Source organism: Hetaerina americana, unplaced genomic scaffold, assembly GCF_022747635.1.
Source record: "Hetaerina americana unplaced genomic scaffold, ioHetAmer1.1.p SCAF_44, whole genome shotgun sequence".
Classification (NCBI taxonomy): domain Eukaryota; kingdom Metazoa; phylum Arthropoda; class Insecta; order Odonata; family Calopterygidae; genus Hetaerina; species Hetaerina americana.
This window is the reverse complement of record NW_027287030.1, coordinates 58,336-82,068: the sequence shown is the minus strand read 5'-3', so window position 1 is coordinate 82,068 and position 23,733 is coordinate 58,336. Positions and strand designations below refer to the sequence as shown.

At 34.9% G+C, this 23,733-nt stretch overlaps 3 protein-coding genes across 10 annotated transcripts in view; 2 read left to right on the top strand and 1 right to left on the bottom strand.

Annotated features, from left to right (window-relative positions):
- AMPdeam (AMP deaminase) overlaps positions 1-3,763 on the top strand; it is a 224,056-nt gene extending 220,293 nt beyond the window's left edge. For all 6 annotated transcript variants that reach the window (XM_071591202.1, XM_071591204.1, XM_071591203.1 and 3 more), the window contains 4 exons: positions 631-751; positions 2,203-2,376; positions 2,725-2,835; positions 3,090-3,763. In XM_071591202.1, the coding sequence (XP_071447303.1) occupies positions 631-751; positions 2,203-2,376; positions 2,725-2,835; positions 3,090-3,251 (568 nt within the window). In that variant the 3' untranslated portion in view covers positions 3,252-3,763. The remainder of the gene's footprint in view (positions 1-630; positions 752-2,202; positions 2,377-2,724; positions 2,836-3,089) is intronic.
- Positions 3,764-9,403: 5,640 nt separating this feature from the next.
- On the bottom strand, positions 9,404-10,985 carry Pcd (pterin-4a-carbinolamine dehydratase). The gene is made up of 3 exons (XM_071591235.1): positions 10,767-10,985; positions 10,297-10,419; positions 9,404-9,685 (listed from the first exon to the last, which is right to left on the bottom strand). The coding sequence occupies exons 1-3, from the start codon at positions 10,863-10,865 to the stop codon at positions 9,500-9,502; spliced, it is 408 nt and encodes a 135-aa protein (XP_071447336.1). The 5' UTR covers positions 10,866-10,985; the 3' UTR covers positions 9,404-9,499.
- A 452-nt stretch (positions 10,986-11,437) lies between these two features.
- On the top strand, positions 11,438-22,498 carry Polr1E (RNA polymerase I subunit E). 3 transcript variants are annotated; one of them, XR_011701809.1, is made up of 7 exons: positions 11,438-11,584; positions 16,315-16,906; positions 19,643-19,870; positions 20,966-21,088; positions 21,264-21,856; positions 21,959-22,094; positions 22,211-22,497. XR_011701809.1 is itself a non-coding variant. In XM_071591237.1 (5 exons), the coding sequence occupies exons 1-5, from the start codon at positions 11,512-11,514 to the stop codon at positions 21,373-21,375; spliced, it is 1,128 nt and encodes a 375-aa protein (XP_071447338.1). In that variant the 5' UTR covers positions 11,438-11,511; the 3' UTR covers positions 21,376-22,117. The 3 variants fall into 3 exon arrangements, 1 of the variants encoding a protein (XP_071447338.1); XR_011701808.1 differs by having other exon boundaries at positions 21,264-22,094; positions 22,211-22,498; XM_071591237.1 differs by lacking the exon at positions 22,211-22,497 and having other exon boundaries at positions 21,264-22,117.
- The last annotated feature ends 1,235 nt before the right edge of the window (positions 22,499-23,733 follow it).

Sequence of the window (23,733 nt, the reverse complement as noted above, 5' to 3'; positions counted from 1 at the left end):
ATATATATATATATATATATATATATATATATATATGTAATCAATGCTATATTTCATTTTGGCCTATATGTTTGAAGTTTTTTTTTTATATTTCCTATACTTTCCATGTACTGTATGGTTTAATTATTAAATATTGCATATTGAAACAGAATGGATTCTCCTGCATTATTATGAAATGCATGACATGAGTATCAATTATGAAAAGGGAACAAATGATCAAAGTCAGGGTGAATTCTGGGGCCCATTTTTGGGGATGTGATGTGTGAGAACTAGTAAATAAATTCTTTAATAGAACTAATTCAGTTCCTACACATCCAACTGCCATTTAATAAAATAAAATTTTTTCATTTTCCTAAATCATTCTTAGAGGTGACTAAATAATGCTAGCAGTTGATTTAATCCCTTTTCATTAAATGGGCATTTACAAATGTAATAAAAATGGCTGATTCCAAAAAATTATATGTAGGTGATAAACATTGAAAATAAATTGGATAAATAAAACATGTATTCTATCTGTCATTTATTAAAGCTCTTGTTTTTTGCTCATTTTTAAGGTTTTCCCTGATACTTGACGAAGACTTGTAAAGAATTGAATAATAATGTTATTGTTCTGTTTGTTCAATATTTCAGGGAGCAGGGTTTGAACACATTTGTTTTGAGACCTCACTGTGGTGAGGCGGGACCAGTTCAGCATTTGGTGTGTGGGTTCTTAATGGCTGAAAACATATCTCATGGCCTACTTCTACGGAAGGTCAGTCAAATACCTAATGCTCCTCATTATCATCAAAATGATTAGATATTAACTTGAAAAATAGATATCTGCACTAATGGAGTAAAATATATTGACTTTGTGCAATCAAATTATTATATCTATGTGGAATTATGCAAATGCCACTAAAAGTTATGTATATATACTCGTATATACATAATGCATTGCTCACTCAGATGTATCCATAACTTCTGGTGCCGACTGGAGCCGTAAAGTCTATAAGAGTAATAAGGAGAGCAATGACCTATTTTAAGTTCATCAACCCCACCTTTGCAAAATTCTAATTATGGGTTTGCATCTTCCACGTTGTTTAAATACCCTGAAACATATTCATTCCTTGGTTTGGCTTAGCAATCACTTATCTCACGTTCCATTAATGGGTGAAACTTTTCAAAAATTCTTGTCATTCAATATTGAAGATCTCTTGCAATGTGTCTCAACTTAATTCAAATGAATTTTACATTGAAGATAAAAATATATGTGACCTATTTTTTACCAATATGTGGCTCTCATCATAGTGATTTATTTAAATTACTTTTGTTGAATCGAGAAATAGGTTCTGGTTTTCATTCCCTACAACCAACTCTCTAAAAATGTGCTCTTAAACATTGTTATATAGGTTCATTTAGAAGTAAAGAAATTTTATGACAGATGAAAACCTTCCTTTGATTTAATTGGCATAAGAAAGTGTATTTCTCTGGGAAAAAATTCTGCGCTTTTAGTAAAAATCCAAATTCATTCATTTATTCTTAGAACTTTTCAAAAAGAAAGTGTAATGTTGTGTCTGTCATCTGTTGAGTAGTTAGCAAGATTGTGCGTAGCACAGAAAATTTTAGCTGTGACCTGCAAACGTAGGAAAGCTGAAACACAAAGTTTTTTTAAGAGGAGGAGCATTGATCATTAAGAGATTCATTGTACTTGAGCTATAAAACCTTCTTCTTTATTTTAAATGCCATGCCAGAGTTGTGAGATGAGCCCCAAAAGAGGATGCTGAAAATAACATTAGAACAGAACTTGCCACAAAAGATGGGAATTAATATATCATTTTTGACAGTATCATGAATAAATTTCTTCTGAAAATACACAGAAATCATCTAGAGTAGAGTTTTTGACTATGACCAGTAACACTCAGGAAAGAAGTACTAGCAGTTTCCAGGAATGTTAACTGTGATGGCTCTTTGATATTTATTTTTGTTTGCAAAATGAATTAAATTTGATTTCTCAACATTGAGGAGGTGGGAATTCTGATGATATTATTTATGTAGATGAAGCGCCACGTAGGATTGTTTAAAATTAGGCCGCCAGTTGGCAGATAACCTAATTTTGACAGAGCCAGTGAAAATAGCAGTTATATTGGCATTATGCTCGTATTGCATTCCATTTTCACAATTAGCACCTTTTTGAAATATGTTCATTCTCTTTTTCTTTGACAGGTTCCAGTTCTCCAGTACCTGTATTACCTTGCGCAGATTGGCATTGCCATGTCTCCTCTGAGTAATAATTCACTATTCCTCAATTATCATCGTAATCCTCTTCCTGAATATTTAGCACGAGGTCTCTGCGTCAGTTTGTCTACTGATGATCCTCTCCAATTTCATTTCACTAAGGTAATACCATTTTCTAACTATCATGTGCTTATTCTAAATATAACAGTTTGAAATGAGCTCAAGAACGCTTATTTTTCATAAAATTTTCTGAGGAAAAGACTGAATTTATGAGGTCAAATTTTTGACATACTGGCTGATTTTCTATTCTTGAGAATACGTACAGTGTCCAATTTCTAATAACAGTTGCATCATGGTGCATGCTTTTCTCAGATAAAAATTCCATGAAATATCTTTTCCACTTTCCCAATACCATAATCAATATCTTGGGCTGCTAAAAAACCATTCCTCAGATTGATAACCCATGAAAATGATCCCTTATGCGTTCCAATTGTTGTTCTGCCTTTGCAGGAGCCTTTGATGGAAGAGTATAGCATAGCAGCACAAGTTTGGAAGCTAAGCTCATGTGACATGTGTGAATTAACTAGAAATAGTGTTTTGATGAGTGGATTTTCACATAAGGTACAGTATTTTTTGCCTTCAGTAAACTTGAGCTGTATTGTAACATGTAGTCATGATACATTTTTTAATAATTCATGAAACAATTTTATAATCTGTGCTCAATACATACGTATGCATGTTTAATGCGTACAATTTAACGTTGATATTTTTTTCTCTTATATATATAATTAGTAGTAATACAGTTTTCAAGTGTTCCATTACTTCCCAAAATAATGGCTGAAGAATTAATGAATGAAATGCCTTTTTATTTTCAGATTAAGCAGAATTGGTTGGGTCCTAACTACACTAAAGAGGGGGTGGCTGGAAATGATATTACACGAACCAATGTCCCTGACATTCGTGTAGCATTCCGCTATGAAACATTAATTGATGAGCTCTCTAACATATTCAAAGTTGTGGAGAGGGAAACATTGTGATTTTGAAAAAGTACAACCATTCATATCCTCTTCTTATTGAATTTCTCTTCTGCCAACATTTGAGAATTTAAAGAATTTTTAGAAATTTTTGGACTAATGCCTCAACGGCATCTTTACAGAAGCAACCAACTGCACATGTTGCGACAGTGAATGGACATATTTTGAGCTGATATGTTGTATTCAAAGATAGAATCATGTGAAAAATACTACGAATCTCAGAGCATAAGGGCCCAAAATGTTTTGATTGTTGTGCCTGTTTTGTTCAAGTCTAAGCTTTAGTTTTTTGTCCATCGTTGAAATGGATTCATGAAATTGTACTTGCATGAATTTTTTTGTAATTGGCAGCCTTATACATGGAAATTGTTGACTAACTATTCCACTGTGAATCAGATGTTAAACATTGTGATAATTACAAAAATACATAAATTTACAAGATAAGTAGGCTAGGTTCCAAGTTTATATGTTTGTCTGTATTGATATGAAAAAATTAAATAATGTGATATTCAACTTTACATTCATCTCTTTCCTGCCATGGTTTTTGTCCTTTATCTGTATGTTAAGGGTAATGCCCTCCATATGTTTTACTGAATCAATCATTTGAAAAATACAAAATTCAATATCCAATGAGCTCTCATGAATTTCCCAGACTAGATGACCCTGGCGGCGGACAGGAATAAGGAATTGATAAAAATCTACTAATTAAATAATTTTTAAAAAATGACAAAAATAATGGATTTCTGTCCCTGGTTATTGATACCCAGAATGGAATATCCATGGTTTGCAATCCATGATGCCTTTCATTCCGAACCATTAAATGCTGGAATAAAGATTTTTTCAGTAATGCTTTGTGTTGCAACCTTTTTCCAACTCTCTCTGTGGCTTCGCCAAAAAAGAACAGGCATTTTATGACTGATGAAGACATCAATATTTATGAAAGCAAGCATATTAATAAAGCAACACACCAAAATATCAAAAAATCTTTTTTATTCCAAAAATGGAGCACTGTGAAGAATTGAGTGCAATTAAATCTCCTCCACTATTCTCAAACATCTGAACAAATAGGGTAGAGATGACTACAACTGGAGAGAGTTAAAGTTCATTTGGTTTGCTTGTTTTATCTACCACCATTTCTATATTTTTCTGTTGTTCCTTATTTTAAGAAGGCACTCGGGATAAGAGTGGAGCAAAATGGGATATTTATAAATACTCTTTGGATTGCAAGTCTGAATATCTCAAAGCTCAAAATTAATCTTTTTCCTTGGAACAATTTCTTGGATTTATTTTGCAGAGGTAACTCTATGAATTTCAATAAGTATTTTCATTTATTTACAAATACTTCACTGAAGATGTACTAGGGGATAGTTATGATTGTCTTTGACAATAATTAAAATTCTATTAAATTTTTGAATTTCTCTAATTTTAAGATATCCTCATCCTTGAATTTAACTTTCATAGCTATCTTCAAAATGAGAGGGACAATTAAGTATATATATTTTTATAATTACTTCAATTGAAGGTAGAACAAAATTAGGTGCTCCAGTCTTAAATTTACTTTAGAGAACAATGTATTTATTAAAGATTTTATGGAGCCCATAAGTTTTCTGAATGTTTCCGCAACACTTACTGAATGGTTGCTATGACTGATGGTCTCGTAACGCAAATGGATTCAGAGCTGCTGTTTACCCAGTCAGCCATAAAACTAAGTGACTACCACTCTATAGAAACTAATGATGGACTTCAAAATATGTAATTATAATATGATGACTATGAATTGCAAAGCTACATCATGCTACATCTTATCTCTAGGAAAAAAATTATAATTTCAACTTACTTTAAAACAACTTTTCCACAAAATATCCTCGTTAAAGGAAATAGGTTTTATTTGGACAAAACATAAATTGCTATTTGCTGATTATTGCAGGATTTATCCTACAAATAAATGTGTGTTAGTTATTGTGGAGAGTACTATGACAGTGATTAATCACATATGACATAACTGCTGGTCCTCGTGATGTTAGGTCAGCATATATTTACAGTTTTGTTCAAGATTCCATTCCACCAAAAGTATTACTAAGGGTGAAAAATGAGAGGATTTTACTCTAGATGAGTGATCACAATACCGTGTTATGCTCCCCTCAACCAACAAGTAGGGAAAGGTGATGGGAAGAACTCCTTGGTTGGCCACTATAGAGACAGAACCACCAAACTTTGCAAAGTTTAACTGAGGTTTATTGGGTTCTCCTCAATCTTCTCTAAATAAGATGCATTTTATATCATTATTTTTTTGGTGATAATTTTTTATATGGTGCTTTTTAGGCAATATACATTTCCATAGGGAAGAAATTGTTTCATTTGGGCATTCTACATCCTGGGATATAATTAAGCAGTATGAGATATGCTATATGTAATTCCTATCCCTATAGCAAGAATATATTATTCCCTGTGCCGGCTGGGTACCAATGAGTAATTTATTTATTCCCCAATTCCATTCATCTGAATTTGTAAGGCTGAGCTTCTGTTGGAGCCCCTCATCGTTACAGAATGTAGAAGTCTATTGAGTATCTTTAGTTTATCAAGAATCAGAAAATGAAGCTATTTTAATCGAAGCAAATTGAGTGAAGAGAGAGTTGGTTTTACTATAAAAAGTGGTGTTTAGACAATCCATTGGATGGAGCCAACTGCTATGGGATGTATATTAAAAAGACAGGTAAAGCTCCCTAGTTCATGTGATGAGCCAGATCAAAACCTAATTATCTTTTCAGTCATTAAAAGTGCTAATTAAGAAATAAGTAGTAATGAATATGAATATAAAAAAACTGATATTGCATCTAGAAATGGCGATGAATGCAGTTCTTCATAGGAGAGGTACCTATGTTTTCATTAACATATATTTTCATTTATCCATTTTTCCGAGGAAGGCTGAAAATCCTTTGTCACCTTCCAGAGTGGGATCTCTTGAAGAGGATTTAAAAAATCATTTTCATGATTTGCATACAAATCTCATAAAATAAGTAAGGTGGTTTCTGCTTGGAAATGTGAGAATATCAGATTAACTATATGTGCCAAATAATTGTTGTGCATAAATAAGTTAAAATTTTCTTCTTTATATTATCCTATCCTGAAAAAAGTGGCCATAGAATCACAAAATGCACTTAAATGCCCTAACCACCATGTAAAATGAGATGCAAGGTACAGTAATACAACTAAGCTGATGTGAAGTCTCAAAAGTAAATGAGATTAATCCAAAACCACATATATTTTGTTCATATTTATTTTAATTCTATGAAAGTAATATTATTTAAGATTAATGTTCCTTTACCCATGGAAATAATTTTAATACACATTAATAGATCAAGTATTAGTCTAGAATTAAGTTTCCCAAATCACCAGATTCTTTACTACCACATTAGTCAGCGCTGAATTTAGAGGAGAATAAAATTGGAACCTTTGTTAGCCATGGTGTTGACAGCACAATGCACAGAACAACTGAACAGTCAATTGTCTGAGTAAGCTGGATATTTGACAAGTCTCAATTGAGCATCTTTAAAAATTATCTTGGGGAAGTGAGCACAAACTCTTGCACTTCTCCTCTACCAATGGTTTGCAGAATCAATTGTACATTCACAAAAATAATTAGTCCACATACTTTTGCTGCAAGACAAATATCATTTAGGATCACTTTAAATATGAAAACAAGTACTGAACTCGGAAAAAGTTAATTAATTTCCCATTCAAATTTAGTACACTAAAATGGCTAGAATTTTAATAGATTTAAGATATAAGCTTTGCTTCATGGTATGAATATTCTTGAATGCTTGATACCTGCAAGTATTGGCAAAACTTTGTCTAGCAGCTGATATCTTTTAGTAAAGCATGTTGATGCTCTCCAGTCTTTCAAATAACATCTGCCCAAGTGTACATGAGTGGATAAACATCTTTCTAAGAAGATAAACAGTTTCACCAATGTCACTGCCATGCTTCCATGGGTATTCAAACTGGTAATTTTCAATAAGCTCTTTTTTAATGGTGTCTTATTTCTTTGCCATGAGATAGTGGAATGGGTGCCACTCCCTTGAGTATTACTCCACTAGGGCTGACGTTCAGTCATGAGAGAACACCAGAGCAAAGTCTAATATGGATTTTCCATACTGTAGGTTAGACAGGACTTACAAAGTTGAAGGTCTACCCATCAAATTGTTTAATATGCTTCTAAATTCTGTAAAGTCAGCCCGCAATGTGGTGTTCTGAAGGGTGCTGCGTGATTGGCTTACCTCCAATCCTTTATACTCAATAGAGGAGTATTATGAGCTCAACTTTACCAGCCAAAAACTATAAGGTCTAGTGTGAAAGAATATTAGGTCTATGCATACAAATATTTTCAATACAAGTATTTTACGTGATTGTATATTGTGCTGTATAGTATATTATCTATGAACAACTGTATGTTCCTCTAAAAAGTCATAATATATGTAAAAAACTGTACAAATGTGAAAAATGATGACATCTACCATATGTGAATGTGATTATAAGATGAATAGAGTATATTATTATTATTAGCATTGCTAAAAAAAATATCTCAACTCAAATCTCCTCCTCAAGAAATAATTAAAATATTTTAAATAAAGTTTTTTAACCAAGTCCATGAATAATCACCTCTTCTTCAAAGAGAGTATGGCTACCCGTTTTATCAGCAATGTATATGTTCACTGGAAATATACCATATATGTATATTGAAAATCATGCCGCAGCTCTTGGGAATATATATATTCCTTTGGCTTTCCTAGGGAATTTCATTCCTCTGCTAATTCCTTGGTGTGCCCAGGGTTTTTCCTCCCCTGGAAATGACAGTTAAAAGATGTTTTGCCTCAAACGTACCCTCTCTGCTCACTAATTTTTCTGCATCAACCTTCTTACATATTTTCATATATTTGGCACCTGCAGCTCCACCCAAGCTAAAGTGATTTTTTGGGTACCAGATCTTCCAGGGAAACCATAACCGGCACAGGGAAAGGAACTGGCCCCCCTACCCTGATGTGTGAATTTCACATGCCGTATAGGGCTTAGTACTGGGTGAACTTTACCATCACCTACTAAACCGACCTTCGGGTTGATTACTGTGTTTATGGTTTTTTTATCTACTAGGACTACTATTATACTACTTAGGGATTTGAACAGAATTGGAAAGGTGGAAACTTTCAGTCAAGGAGGTTTACCAAACCAATGCATTGCAAGATCAATGTGAGACACATGGGATGATTCTTCAGTTCTTCCTAAGCTCTAATCAAACAAATTCGCACATATAATTTTGGGAAAATCAGTAGTTTCTCAAAAATTCAAATATAGCCCAAGTATTAAAGTGGAAGAGAATTAATTTGTGTGAAAAACGGATACAGATAGCATAACCTCAATAGCATACTGGAAAAAAAATTAGGCAAGATATAAGGTGAATTTAATCGAGAATGGTAAAAATATCAAAAGTAGGAAATGAAGGGGGTATTGGGGAAGGGGGGGAGGATAAGGACAAATAAAAATATTATTAAGACCAAATTTGGAGTCAAATCATACTATACTACACTATGCATGGATAATAAATATTATTATTGCTGGAAAATAGAATTGCATGGCCCATACGTCTAGGGGGATTCGAGGGTTCTTGAGACATTACTAGGAGGATGATGGATGGTGTAAGCTTCATTGAGAAGGCATGTGAAGGACTGCCACGTAGTGAGGGAGAAGATTAGAAAATCAGCAGGATATTGAAGAATATGAGACAAATGTGAAGTAAGAAAGAGAACATGAATCAGGGGAAAATGGATTGTTAAGATAGTGGTGGGCAATATTTCCCCTAGGTTTCTAATAAGTTAATTTTGGGATTAACCTTAAGTTTTAAGGGGGAAAAAACTACTAAGTCATACATCGATGTCTGCAGCAATCAAGTATGTGATCTTTGGGTTACCAGTGGGTACACTAGCCACTTGAGTGACTTGGTGGGAAATTGATGTGCTAATGAACACAATTCTCTAACTGTTTAATTTAAATCATGGTTATCCATTCACAGGTTCAACACTTATTTGTGGTATAACTATTTAACCCATTAAAATGGGTGAGTCCATTTGAGGTGTGACTTCCAAAAATATTAAAAACTCTGGCAATTGATGCTTCAACAAAAGTTCTTTAATTAAAAAAACAAAATCCAACAAAAAACATATAAGAAAATAAGACTGCCAGCCTGGACTCAAATTCAGGATTTATTGGTCCATTGAAGACTTGGCTGCCTTTTCAATAAAATTTGCTAATTTCACATCTCTCTGGCTCAAACCATTTACATCGTGGGATGACAGGGTAATCTGCACTTTATTGTACACATTAAACCACTCCGGATGATGGTCCATTTTATCAGCAAGCAATGCCACTCTGGTCATAAACCCAAAAGCCTGTGGAAAAGATAAATTTATAAGGAACTGATATTAAATTCAAGATTGGCCATAGTATTCCAACATTTTAGAGTGTAATTATTTTATTTATTTATACATAGACTTATGCAAAATTATTGCAGAACAATTATCCAAAGAAAAAGCAAAGAAGCAGACTGCGTAGAGGGGGCATGTGGCCAATACATTCTCAACGCAGAGCACATAAAAATAAAATTGGGACCAAATGCTCTGCCAACCACAGAATTGAATCTTTAAAACCTATTCCACATTTGTCCATGATGAAGTCTCAAGTATTTGTGATAATGCCTTCGCACAGCCTACAGGAATTGGTACTAAGTTTGAACGATATTCGCCACCAATTACTTAGCATAATGATACGCCGTTCTGATAAAAAAACAAGATTACACACATTAACATTGTATTTTCCATCCCAAAAGGGATAGTTTGATTATCATTTTTTGCAAGTTCGGATTTATAAAAAGTTGCCGTCGTAAGATTTTTTCCGCTTTTAGATTTCGGTTAATATTTGTGAAGGGAGATGTTATAGAAAAAGCAAGAGCAAAGTCGATCATCGATATTACAAAATTTTGAAAAAATTCTTATGCATTCACCTGGTTGAAATCTTTGAAGATGAACTCTTTCTTAATAGCATCGCGGTTTTCAACCATTGCCCATCCAGCATTTTGCAGCGGAGTAACCACCGCAGTTCTTTCTTCAGAAGACAATTTCATAGACTGAAACGTACAAGAAAGCCTTTACTATACATAAAAGGATAATCACAAGAAGTAAATATCATGTCAAACTGTCAACATTTTAAATGTCATAAATGAGCTTCTCGTGATCAGCATGTAAACAGCCACAACTAATTCATTTCGGACAAATATCCAATTAACTTAAAGCATCACGTCGCGCCCAAAGTTGTTAACATACGACGACCACTTGTGGAATCCATTACTCCACTTTCAAGGACCAATATGGAAAGTAATATCACATGAAGAACACCCTTTATGGATAACAATTTCCCTTTCAGAAATTAAATGTGTTTTTCTTTAACCAGTAACAATATCTATTAGTAAGTTACCATTTTCTTAGGACGTGTAGGCTTATTAGAACAGAGTCGTATGAATGCTCCACTTCCACGGAGCGCGTTGTAGGTGGCAGGACGGCAGAATGCTATCATTACGAAAAAAATCAACCCTTTCACCAGAGCAAGGTCATGTATCGGTTCCGTTAGGTCATGGAGTATATTTCAGAACAAAGGTCGTAGCGTCGATATCTACCGCAGTACATACAACCAAAATACCCCTAATCAGCGTCAATATTAAGGACAACCTGTGAATATTTTATTTATATTTATCTTCAATAGAAGGCAGTTTATACGAATGGTCCTGATGCTAGCGATCGAAAAGGATTGTTATTGCCAATGTGTGAAATTCTCTTACAATTTAAAAGTAAAGATAGCATCATTTATAATCTTCTCCAGCAGCGGTTTCAATTCTGTTGTTGGTAGCGATTGCTTAAACGACTTCCAAAATTCCATCGATTTAATTCCTAGCCTATTAGTTTACCGCTGTATTTAATTTCAATTCCCGAAGCAATTCGAAATGGGAGAAATTAGAGAGAGGAAGGGATAACAATCACGAACTCATAGACTCTGAATCGATTTCTCTCTTTGTCCAATCTGTGCGTCCCTGTGCACCGTCTGCTAGCATGCGCGGGAAAACAATAGAACAACGTGTGCGTATTGTCACATTTGGTCGTATTCACGAGCTGCGTCAAGGAATGAAATTATTAATTGAAAATTGTTAAAACATTGGTCTTCAACGATGGGTAAACTATCCAGAAAAGGTGTTGTCTCCGAAATTATTTTGGCCAAGGATCGGTTACCCCCAATAATTGGTACGTGCTTGTTTATTATTTCATGGCAGTATTATGCTATTTAAAATTGAAGGTTGACTTTCTGATGAAACTCACCATAACAATTAATTCGAACTACTACTCAAACGGGGTAAAATGAATTGAGGTACTTTTAGAAGAACGGTGTGGAACGAACCCTCGTTAAGTTTTGAAGGAGACATTAAAAGTCTCTTAGATGGTGCCGACATGACCACATCTCTCGAGGATTCAAGACAGGTCTCGCATAGTGCAAGTGTCGATAGAATTCACTTCTCACAATTTTCGTAGTCTCGGTTTAGATTTTATATAATTGGTTGTATCCCTGGCATAATAAAGCTAAATATAGTCGTCAGTTATTGCGGAATAAGAAGTTTCATTTAAAATGTAACTGGTGATTTTGTATCCCATTAGCAAAGTATGCCGTTGGGAAAGAAACCTATTCCCTATCGCGATAAACTCAACTCTGTTGTAATTATTCCATGACATAACTTACGAAAGAAAACTGTAATGCACCCTGTTTAAATTGTATGTGAAAACATGATACCGTAAGGTGGGACAGGAGTTTTATGTAATAATATGGATGCTGTTGTTGTCATTGTAGTGTTCATTTTGTTACAAAGAGTGCAACACTAATATAGTCTCACAAAATGCAAATTTTTCGTAATTTTTTGCCACTTGCAAAACGTGTTGTCGTTGACAAAAGGCTTATTATAGGCTTACCTGTATATTAAAGAATATTTGAGTATCTCATATTGTAAACATTTTCATTGTGATCTTATTGCCCACAAGACCTAGCACGGCTTGTTGCTCAAAGCTATGAGTTGATTTACTAGTCCTTGATGTGCAGTCCTAAATATAATATAAGGCTTTCAAATTCGCATACTGTGTATTGTGATCAGACAACAGGTGCTGTACCATTTCCAATGATCACCAGATTCTGTGTGTGCTTTGGGAAAAGTGCCCCGGTTAAAAATTCTGCCCGACTTCTTGGCAATTTAAAACGCTTCTAAGCATAAGTGAAACAAAACGAATATCTGGTGAAACATCAACTGCAAAATATTTGAAAAAGTGCCATAAATTATCCTGACATTATCATATTTTTGCGGACTATCATTTCAATGTCTATTCCCCTGAACAACCCCATGATTTAATAAAGCATTCCTTTGTTGAAACACTTCGTCTCATAAATTAGTTATTAAAACTAATATATATGTATAAGTAAAAAAAATGAATCTCAGTTGAGTCCATCAGTCATGGCAATTATCCACAAAAAATACAATTTGGCTACTTCACTAGCTTTCAGTATCTGATATTCATACAATGTGTTTTGGTTTTAAGGGGATTCCTTTAGGGTGTGGAATAAATCTGCTTATCACTCACAAGTTTAAGAAAACATTCTATGGCTTGATGGAGGGGGGGGTTATATACCCCTGTCCTGTTGGAAAATATTTTCGGACTTGGAATTGTATCTTAAGATGATGGCAAATCACGTGAAAAAGAAAGTAAACATTTTAGCATAGAAATTTCATGGTCCCAGTCAGGGTCAACTGCTAACCCTGAGGTCATGGGTTCAATTAATGCCTAGACGATTTTCCCACAGTCACTTAGGACTAATTTGTTTGTCAGTGTCCTCTTTGTTATGCTCATGTTTATAAGCCAATGTAAAAGGCCAAAACTTGGCCCTTCAGATTAGTGCTGAATGATAAAAGCAAGCGAATTTTTTCAGCAGGATCAATCCGCCATTCCAATAAGATAAGAAAAAATTCCAGTTTGAATTTGTTTCCATAATAACCATTCACAGCAGTTGATGAATATTATTTAGAATATTTGTTGCATTTATACGTATATTATGTATTTGATGACCTTAATTAGGTGTGGAAGCCTAGTGGTAGGGTATTCAGTTGCTGGGGGTCCTGGGTTCAAATCCCAAGTTATGTATTAGAACAACCGAATTTTCTTCAAACATCCTCCTACACTTGTACTGGTTTTGCCTCCACCATTTAAGTAAACCGAACTTCATTTTTTTAAGTGACACTATTATCCTTGAAGTTTATGTTGATATCATTTGTTTTTCAATGCCATTTGTCCAATACAGTTGGCGTGATGCTGTTTTTGGACCATGTGAATGAAAATAACATTTAATATCTAAGTGGTGTGATTTTGTGGTTGTTAGAACTTCATGTAAAATCAAATGTCCCAGTGAAAAGATATGTGGCGTCCCCATCCTAAAAGCATGAATCTCGCACCTTTTAAGACTTGGTATGTGGCGAGCTCAACCCTGGCCTATCAAACAAACCTTCCGGTTCATTATTTTAGTTGAGGATGGCCTCATTGAAATTTGAAGTAGTAACAAGCAAATAAAAGTAGGACTGCCATTTGACAAGTAAAAATCATGTATCATTGCCAGGCTTTGGTGCACATTAGCACTGTCAAGCTTTGTGGCATCATAATCTCATGGAGCATTTTGACAAAAACTGCTTCTTGTCTCTTGAATTAAAAATTAGTTAATTTTTAAATTATTCGCATTCCTCTAGCATTTTTATTTGAAGGATTCCAAGTTCCATTACGTACGTACTTATTACATTGAAATATGATGGCCATAAAGTATTAAGTGCACTTTTTATATAGCAACGCTGGCTCACAGTTTTCCTTTACAAATTTGCATATATTTTTTTGCCTTATCAAAGTGTGTTAGATGGAATGATGTTGGACAAAATGAAGGGAGAAAGTATGTGGAATGGAAAAGAGTTTTTGTGGTTTTTTACGTTGGGTTTTGTTTTGTTGGTAGGGACAAGGAAATCGGCACTGCACTGTTTAGTATCTTTGAAGTTTGGGTTCATGCAAAACTGACCTTAACTCCTTGTTCCCCATTAATAATGTTTTAATCACATTTTGAATATGTTTATCTCACCCAAATCTCTATATAAGCCTCAAATCGACGATTATCCTCCTGCCTCAATGCCCAAGTTTCTGATCAGTATAAAACTCTGCTACATGTTAATTTTTTCACTAGTCTCTTCTTTAAGTCTTTACTCAAAATTCCTAGCCAGCTCCTACCTCTTTTTGAATGCCAACACCATTCTTCTTTTAATGTCCCCATCACTTTGCCCACCCTCATCCAAAACACTGCCTTAATAGGTGATGTGTTCTACCTGTTGTAGTTCCGTCCATTTAATTTTTTCCATTCTTCTCCACTGCAACATATTAAATTCCCCCGTCTTTGTTTATCCTGTTGCTTCAATGACCAAGCTCCTGAGCAATATAAACTTTCACTACATATAAAAGTTTTCCCCAGTCTTTTCTTTACATCTTTACTCAAGGTACCTGTCAACAGCTACTGCTTCTTTGTGGACACTTTTTTACACAATGCAATTCTTCTTTTAATGCATCCACCACTAACACCGCCATCCAAAACATTTCCCTCAAAGCTGAACAACTTTAGAAATTCCAGTTTAATGCAATCCCAACTTTAATGCAAGTCTTAGCCTCCCAATTTATCTCTTTACCTTTACTTTCCTGTGATTCACATCACCTTTAAGAACGTCATTACCTCTTCTTTCTTGTGATTAATTTTCATCCATTATTACAACAGTTATAATTCACTGAGCAGTGGTTGTAACCCTTCGACCTTCTGGTTAACTAATCCTTTTTTTATGAGATCACACCAACCCTTTCAATGTCTTCCCTTACCATTTCCTCCCGATAAATATTAAAAAGAAGATGTTATAATGGACATCCCTATCTTATACCCCTGCCTAGCATTGCCCATTCCAACTCATCCTTTGCTGTTTGCAGTGTGCAATCAGAAACATGAGCAGTTCGCAGATAAGTTATCTATCCCTCCAGTCTACTCTTCTGCAAAACATTTTTCAAAAAGTTCCCTATTTGCTCTGATGAACAGTACCTCAAAATCTATGAGGGTAATCCCAGAAGTGACCGACCCAGCAAAGAAAACACAAAAATTTGGGAAAAAAAATTATTTATCTTTCAACATAATCTCCTTTCAGCTCTATAAACTTTTCCCAGCGATGTTCAATAAGTTTGATAACCTTTTTTTTTAATCAGAACTGTCTTGCTCCTCAAAATAGTCATGTTTCATCCATGGTTATGAAACGGTGCAAAATGTCAATTTTGTTGCTGTGAAACTGGGCTAAACACTCAATTGAAACATCCTCACGTCACTGGTTTTGCTTGAGTGTGAGAAAACGCGGCACCCATCTTGCATACAGCTTTCTCATGTCCAAATTTTCAGTTAATATGCAATGTATCGCACTTATTGAAATGCCTACTATGTCTACTAGCTCACTCACTTTCAGTTGACAGTCATCCAGTGTCACTTTGTGGGTTTTCTTAACCGTTTCTGGAGTCATCACCTCATTTGGTCAACCAATGCGATGCTCGTCTTGATAGGTCGTACGACCTCGTTTGAACTCGGCTATCCAATATTTTACTGATGTAAACAAAGGAGCAGACTCACCCAGAGTAGAACCCAGTTCTGCTTTTATGTTGGTTGGGCTAAGGCCTTTCAAATAAAAGTATTTTATCAAATAACGATGACCAATAGTCTCCATTTTCGCAAATTCACTAAAAAATGTTCACTATTGATGGCTGTCATACAAAAACTAAACAAGGTGGCATATTCAAACTTGAAACATATGCTTTATATATTATATATTATGCTATATTTGCATGCTAATAATTTCAAAATTTTAATCGTGATTTATTGTTTGCAGTGGATTTTCAGAATGGAAATGTTGACCCAAACGAGATTGGCTGCTTGAATGTAAATGTTCATAAGTGTGAAAGAACTAACAAGCGATTGGTCTCAGTGACATCCGATGGCATCGGATATAAGGGTGTGTGCAAAAATCCATTATTACGTCGGTTCATTGCCATTAGGAGAAAGTCAACGAGGGAAGTGAGACTCTTTGAGGCGGCCATGTGCACCCTGAGTCCCTGCTTGGAGCAGACCAAAGCAGTGAAATTGAACCTCTCGGATAATGAAATAAGGAGAGCATTAGCCAAAGCTTATGGGACCAAAGCCAGGAGAATGAATGCAGTCCTTGCGGAAACTCTAAAGTTAGATGCCGATGAAGTGAAAGAAGCCGCAGCTAATGTGGAAATCACTGAAGAACGGTTGGAGGAAGCAAGTAAAATGAAAGTGGACCCTGTTTACGAAGTTCTTCCTCCTCACCAACGAGAAGCCAAGGAGATAGAAGAAGTGTACAAATTAGAGGACATATTAGTCGAGGAAATTCTGCACCATTTTGACGAGGAAGTGAAAAGGATTATGAATTGTACCCCAGAGGAACTTAAAGAGAACAAGTAAGTGAATAGGAGAGCTAAGGAATGTGGTGTGTGGTTAACATTTCATTTGTAATAAATGAACTCATGGTGTTTGCCTGGGTATAAACACCATTGGGTAATTTTAATCTATACTTTGGGTGTGGTAACAAACATTATTCTGATGAAAGATAAAAACATGGTAACATATGAACCCAGAGAGATGTGGTAGTCCAGTGGGTAGAGCACTGGACTACTGACCAGGGGGCTCAGGTATATTTCCCTGGAATACCTGTGGTCATCATCAGCTTAAGCCAAGCTGCATGATTTTTTGGGCACCAGATCTTTCTGGGAAACTACAGGTGACACAGAAGGGAACTGGCCCCCTCCATATTAACCTCTTCTATCTTGAATTTCACATGTCCTATAGGCCTTAGTAATTGGGCGAGTTTTACCCTCGCGTATTGAACTCTCGTATGGGTTGATGTTGAAGCTATATTATTACAGTAAAGTATACATTTAAATATGTCTTTGACACATCAAAAGAGGCTTGTTATTTATGTAGGAGTATTTTTCTAGATGGCATGAAATGAAAGTTAAGTTACAGCTGGTATGGCATTAGGGTCATGTGTTAACTTAAGTAATGTTATGGCTTCCTGGTATCCAACTTTAAAATGTAATATGTCTCACTAAACTGATTAATACATTGTAAATGTAAAAATAAATTTTATGGTAAGGTAATGCTCGACATAAGAATAATGCTGTTAGTGGTGTATGTTGAAAGTGGTATTCAGAAATATCAATCACTCAATTTTTTTTTTCCAAGGATTTGCTGTTCAAATGTAGGACACTTGAAAGAAAATGTACAGCTGCAAAAAATAGTTGCAGATATTCATCAACAGAGTGGAACATATGCTTTAACAGTTATTCACAAACTTTTTTTAAATAGTGACATTTTATCGAGATTTCTCACATTGTTAGGTAACTTATTAAACAGAATGAGGCCCATATTTTTCAGGATCAAGTGCTGCATTTCCAGTTCCTACAAATGATTGGTGCAAATTTTCTGAGGGTCTAGTATTTTTTGTGTGATAATCTTCATTCCTATCGTAGAATTGGATGCTTGGCGAACCGCTCTTTTTTGGTTTTTAAATATTGTACTGGCTTTTGGTGAGGAGCCCCAGAAAATGAAACTGTACATTACATGTGCATAGAAATAACCATAATACACAGCTGTTCAGACATCATAACTAACGGTGTGCCTGATAACTCTGATGAGAAAACAAATGGAGCTTAATTTATGACGTAACTTGTTAATATGGTCATCCCAATATAATTTACTATCTATTTTAATGCCCAGAAATCACGACCTGGTATTTTGTAGAATCAATTTCCCATCAATATTGATTGTTATACAAGCTTTTGGCTTATTTTTGTTAGCAAAGTATACTTAACTTGATTTATCTGCATTGAGGGAGAAGGAGTTTTGCTTGAACCACTTATCTAGCAGATATATAGCAATATATTTGCATTTAGCAATGACTCCGACAAAGGAAGTCACATAATTGTTAGTAATGTAATTATTTGTTATTCTACTGACTAACGTAGATTTGGATGGACAGAGGCTACCAAACAGTACAGCGACATTCCTTGTCTCCCTCAACAAAACACAACCAGACATCTGACCAGGCAAACTCCATCCTTTGTCTTCATCTCTGTGTACTTCCTTTCTCCCTTCATTATGTCCAACATTCCTATCAATCCAATCCATACCCCTTCCTTATTTGCCTAATATTCTCCCTTCTGTCACAGTCTTCTACAACCACAGCCGATCATAATGCTCTGTATCCACCTTTTCTAACACACGTCCAAAAATCATCCAATCTACACCTATCATCTTGCTCCAATGACAATGTTTCCGCGCCATACATAGCTACGCTCCGTATCAAAGTTTTGACATACCCCTTCCTAACATATTTACTCAACGTCCCTGTCATCAACTCCCATCTCCATGTCAAAGCTTCTTATCCTAATGCAATTCTTCTCCTTGTATCCCTACTACTTGACCATATTGGTCCAAAACACTTCAGAGATACGTTACCATTTTATTTGATTCTAGAAATTGGTTTGTTCTACTCTTGCCCCAAAACTAATTTACAGATTGAATTGAAATTTGCTACAGGTAGGTATTTTCCTCATCGCATAGGAATAATTCATGGCGTGGGTAGAAACCAGAAATATTTGCTTTTCAACAGTGTTTAATTGGAATGACAAAAGTGTTCTCCTGTAGAAAATTTTTCACTCACTCATTTATGTATAAAATAAATCAGATAGAAGTATTGATTTTGGATGAAAATTCATCCAGCGGATAAAATGTTGTTATTTTATTAATTTCGTTTCATAACATGCTTGAATTTTGGATTAAAGTTCATTAAAAAATTAATTATTTACTAAGTCTGTTCACTTTCTTAATATTAGTCTTTCTGGATATGCTTTGTTGCTTGCATGGAATTAACCATAATGTAACTGTGATGGTGATTTCATTGTTAACACCTCATTGAAAAGAGTTAGTGGAAGGAGTATGGCAGATAATGTAAGGGAGCATCTCTGCGCATTGAGTGATATTACATGCCTCCAGTATTATTGTTTGTGGTGGACGCAGAGACATCGATGACTGACCTAAATACAGGCTGACCCTTCAATTTTAATAAAAGTGAATTTATATTTATTCCTAGATTTCTCACATTTTCATATATATATGTATGTTTATATTTCCAGTTTGTCGGAATTCTTTTTCTCAGCCTGGCAAGTGCTTCAATGCAAATACGACGGAATGGAGAGAAAAATCTTGAGCCTTAAATGCCTTCTTTTTGTGGAGTGTCTTGGACATTTGTTGCAGACCTCTGCAGTCAATTTAAGGAAAGTTGGTTATTCAACGTGTTACTTTTCTGAAACATTAAGTGACTACATTCTCAACCTATTTACTTCAAAAATGGTGAATGGCAGGTAAGCAAGCATTCCGATTGTGATTATATGATTATAGAAAGTGGCTTTCTGTTTGGGCATAAGCTGCTTTGCACATTTTTCATTCAACATTCGAGCTTTTACAAAGAGAGTCTCTTATTTGAGACATTTGAAAAGTTAAGGCCATTTTCTTATGCTTATATATTTTGCTATTAGAACAAAGTTATGCATCACCATTCATAGATTACTTCCAAAGTGGCAAAGCCTGTACGTTTAAATTTAAAGTATTGCTTGCTAAAGACAGTCTTCAAAGGCTGGTTGGTGGCACTATTAGGGGAGGCTTCTAAAAATATATTAGTTGTTTTATTAAACCAATAAATCAAGGTCTCTATTCATAATATTCTAACCCTACTCCACTCTTGCTCATAGCGTTATTTGTAAAACATATTGACCCTCATTTGGTGTTATCAGCCACTAGACTATGTTGCTGGGCCGGCCAAACACGGAATGTTCCATGAAGAGGTGACAATACTGTAGAGTTCATAGTCATTTAATGACAACATTTAGCATCATATGAAGAGAAATATGCTTTGCCAATGGCATTAAGACCAAGTTCTATGATGTCTCATTAAGTCCAATCATTAGTTAATGATTACGAAAAAATCTGATTTTATTCACTAATAAGATTGCTAATAATTGAATGTCAACAATTTTAGAATAGTAATATCATCTGACAGTTATTGACTTGTTTAACGGCTGGTTTTGAACTTAAGTAGTGGTCATAAAACTGACTTTTTGTACTAACCCAAGGCTAAATTTAACCTTTAGTTTGATAAGATGTTATAAAACCTGTCCTTAGATTTTGAGTGATGACTGAGAATACAGAACTGCATATATCTTGTTCCAATTAGTGGGCCATTACCTCACCAAGTTGTGGGAATAGTTTAAAAATTGAACCCCACGTTAGTTGCACTTTCCTGATATCTACAACCATATACATTGGGGCTTGAAATGAACTCAGATTGCTCTAATTATCGTGCCAGCCATGATATTTCTATTTACAGTGGTATCATAATGTTGTTGAATATTTTAATCGGAGTGCTCATAATTTCATTTTTAATCGTCTCACTTCCAAAGGTCATGTTCCAAGGCTCAACAAGACAAAGCTATTTGTTATGTCCTGGTGCTGTGCTTCCTCAATTTTGATTATAAGGTGGACATTACAACGTTAATTAAAGTGACCAAGTCTTCTGTTACAAGGTAAGACTATACACAACTAAATTATGGCATAAGTGATAAATAGTCTTTATTTTAATCCCCAAGCTGAAATCATCAATGTGTACAAATGTCATTTTATAAATGTATGGTCTATTTCTATATCTCCTATAGGTTAATCATTTTATGAATGCATTGTCTATTTCTATCTCTCCTCTAGGTTAACGCAGCTATGCCGGGTAATCGGAGCCAGAGTTGACAAACAGCGGATTGCTACTCTGCGACTTCCTCTGGCGGTTCCTCCGGTGCCGAGAAAACAAAAGAAAACATGATTTCAACCTTTTGTAAATTATTATGAGCTGAATAATACAAATTTATTTTGGAATACGCATTTTGTAAACCATTGAATTTTTACGTCTTTCAGAAGAACTGCTCCACCTGGAAGTGTTGGTTTCATTCAGTGAGGTGTGCCTATGGGCCCCTTTTAATTAATGCCTTAGAGTGATAGCTAGAAACACCAAGTCTGTAGGCTGGATCAACAGCTCAGCGTTAGGAAAATCTCTTAAAACCGCAACAGTTATTTCTCTATTTGTGAGTTTTGCATCCCTTGTGAGTAATGACAAAGTGAGCCTCTAGTTCCTGGGGTATAGTTCATTAATTGAGGCCTTTCTGTTGCTGTGGTAATACACATCATGATCTCTGATTGCACAGCAGGTTGCTCCATATCTTGTCTGTCATTGTTATTTCACTGTGCCATTTCTCCACGGATATTGGGCTGCAGAGAAGGAGAAATTTAAATAACAAAGAAAAGGAGTAAGTTAATGACCAACTTTAAATTAGCCAGTTTAAAAAAATTTGTCGCCCTTCAAAATTATCGATGTTTTGGACAATGAATTAATTTCCTGTGTTTTGCAGACTTTCCATCACCAGAGAATGTTTTCACCTCTGAGAGATGAAATATGTTTATTGTTCCATACGTCTTAAGATGTCCTAATGTCATTGTGACTATATCCTGCCTGAAATGAATGCTTATCTGCTGAAATGATTTAAGGTTGGTATAGCAAATTAATTGAGGCATATTGCTACGTAAACTGTTTTGTATCCACTAATGTATTAGTACAATGGTGTACCTTATGAATAATAGTGAAAAAAATCATCTCTGAATAGGAGGGCATGCAGTCACTTTTCCTGAAAGCATAATTACATGTGTTTAATTATTTTATAAATCATTTGAAGCTCTCCTTCGGATAGGGAGAGAGAGTGAGAGAAACATGAGCTCGGGAGATTAATTTTCAGAAAGCTGTAATGCATGTCAAAATTTCTGAAATGATCAGAAAGCAACATAGGTACTGATCCTCATAGCAACCTCCATTATGCAACAGACGGAAGAAAGAAAAATACCACACACAAACCAACAGTTGAAATTCATTTATTTATTACTAATCTATGCATGATAATGTGAGCAGTTCAAAATTAAGATTGATTTCTGCAGTGTCATAACTGGATTCACCAAAAAATATGCCTACTTTAAACTTTATAGCATGGAAGGCGTTGAAATGTTATTCCATCTGACCTTATTTTACAGGATTTTGGTGAAACATAGATTATGAAATATTCTTTTGATCAATGCTAACAAGTTGAGTATGGCCTGTATGAAATACCAGACAATTATGCAAATTGTGGATGTGTGGTGTGAGGGGTAGAAGTTTGCTGTGTGATTTGGAGAATTGCATTCACTCTAAAGCATTTGTCTTCCCTATCCATTTTGTGTAAAAATCACTTGCGTCATGCCCATGATGTTTTTTTGTCAGAATGTCTCTTTTTATGACTTAATTATTAATGTTAGTGGGTAGACCTAATTACTTCAATTGCTCAATAATGATAAGAACCCTTTGCCCTTTTGCTTTTCCATCCCAATCTGTTCTAATTTATATTAAATCAAGCACTAAGGGGAGTTAATACAATCATTTCACTTGTCATGACACACTCTTCCTCCCATAATACATGATTTAGATGAAAGGCTTTCAGTTAATTGATGCAAGTCCGAGTTTTACAAGTACAATGATTTCCCTTATAAGGCTGATAGTACTCTAGATGTGTTGGAGTAGGTCTATAAATGCCACTAATGTCCTTGTAAACTCAGAACTTCATACTGAAAGAATGGATAGATTGATATAGGGTGTTTACGGATCACCTAACTCTTTCTCTGTTGCATTTCATATAATTGTCCTTAAATGTGCAGCACTGTATATTCCCTATCATGGTTCCAATGATTCATTTTGAATTTCTATTTATATCACAGTACTGTAAAGACTAAAGGGTGATAATTATTACCCGAAAAGTCAAGCCTGCCCAGTTAATTAAATAACAGTTGTGAGTTCCACATATAATTGCCTAATTTTTATTCAAATATTGCATAGCTATTTTATGTGAATGTAGAATTTATGAAAAATATCTGTTAAAACATTATTATTTCTGACATTTGCTGAAAATTTTTCATGCAATATTAAACATATTATCCTCTTGTGATATTGTAACAGAAATTAAGCGAAAACCGTCTTGCTGTAAAACATATTTACTGGATCAATGCACAGATAGACTAATTTTCATTGTGTAAATGGCTGATAAGGCAGGTAACCTCAGAATCCATGCAGCCCTTAGAATTTCCATGGGGAAAGAGCATCCCCTAA

What these genes read in the sequence shown, in the direction of transcription:
- Pcd (XM_071591235.1), bottom strand. Translation starts at nt 10,865, where the DNA reads ATGATAGCATTCTGCCGTCCTGCCACCTACAACGCGCTCCGTGGAAGT. An exon ending in CTACACGTCCTAAGAAAATG is followed by an intron (nt 10,420 to 10,766) that starts GTAACTTACTAA and finishes TGTACGTTTCAG; the next exon opens with TCTATGAAATTGTCTTCTGA. An exon ending in TCTTCAAAGATTTCAACCAG is followed by an intron (nt 9,686 to 10,296) that starts GTGAATGCATAA and finishes TCTTTTCCACAG; the next exon opens with GCTTTTGGGTTTATGACCAG.
- Polr1E (XM_071591237.1), top strand. Translation starts at nt 11,512, where the DNA reads ATGGGTAAACTATCCAGAAAAGGTGTTGTCTCCGAAATTATTTTGGCC. An exon ending in GAGGAACTTAAAGAGAACAA is followed by an intron (nt 16,907 to 19,642) that starts GTAAGTGAATAG and finishes TTATATTTCCAG; the next exon opens with TTTGTCGGAATTCTTTTTCT. An exon ending in TCAAAAATGGTGAATGGCAG is followed by an intron (nt 19,871 to 20,965) that starts GTAAGCAAGCAT and finishes TCACTTCCAAAG; the next exon opens with GTCATGTTCCAAGGCTCAAC.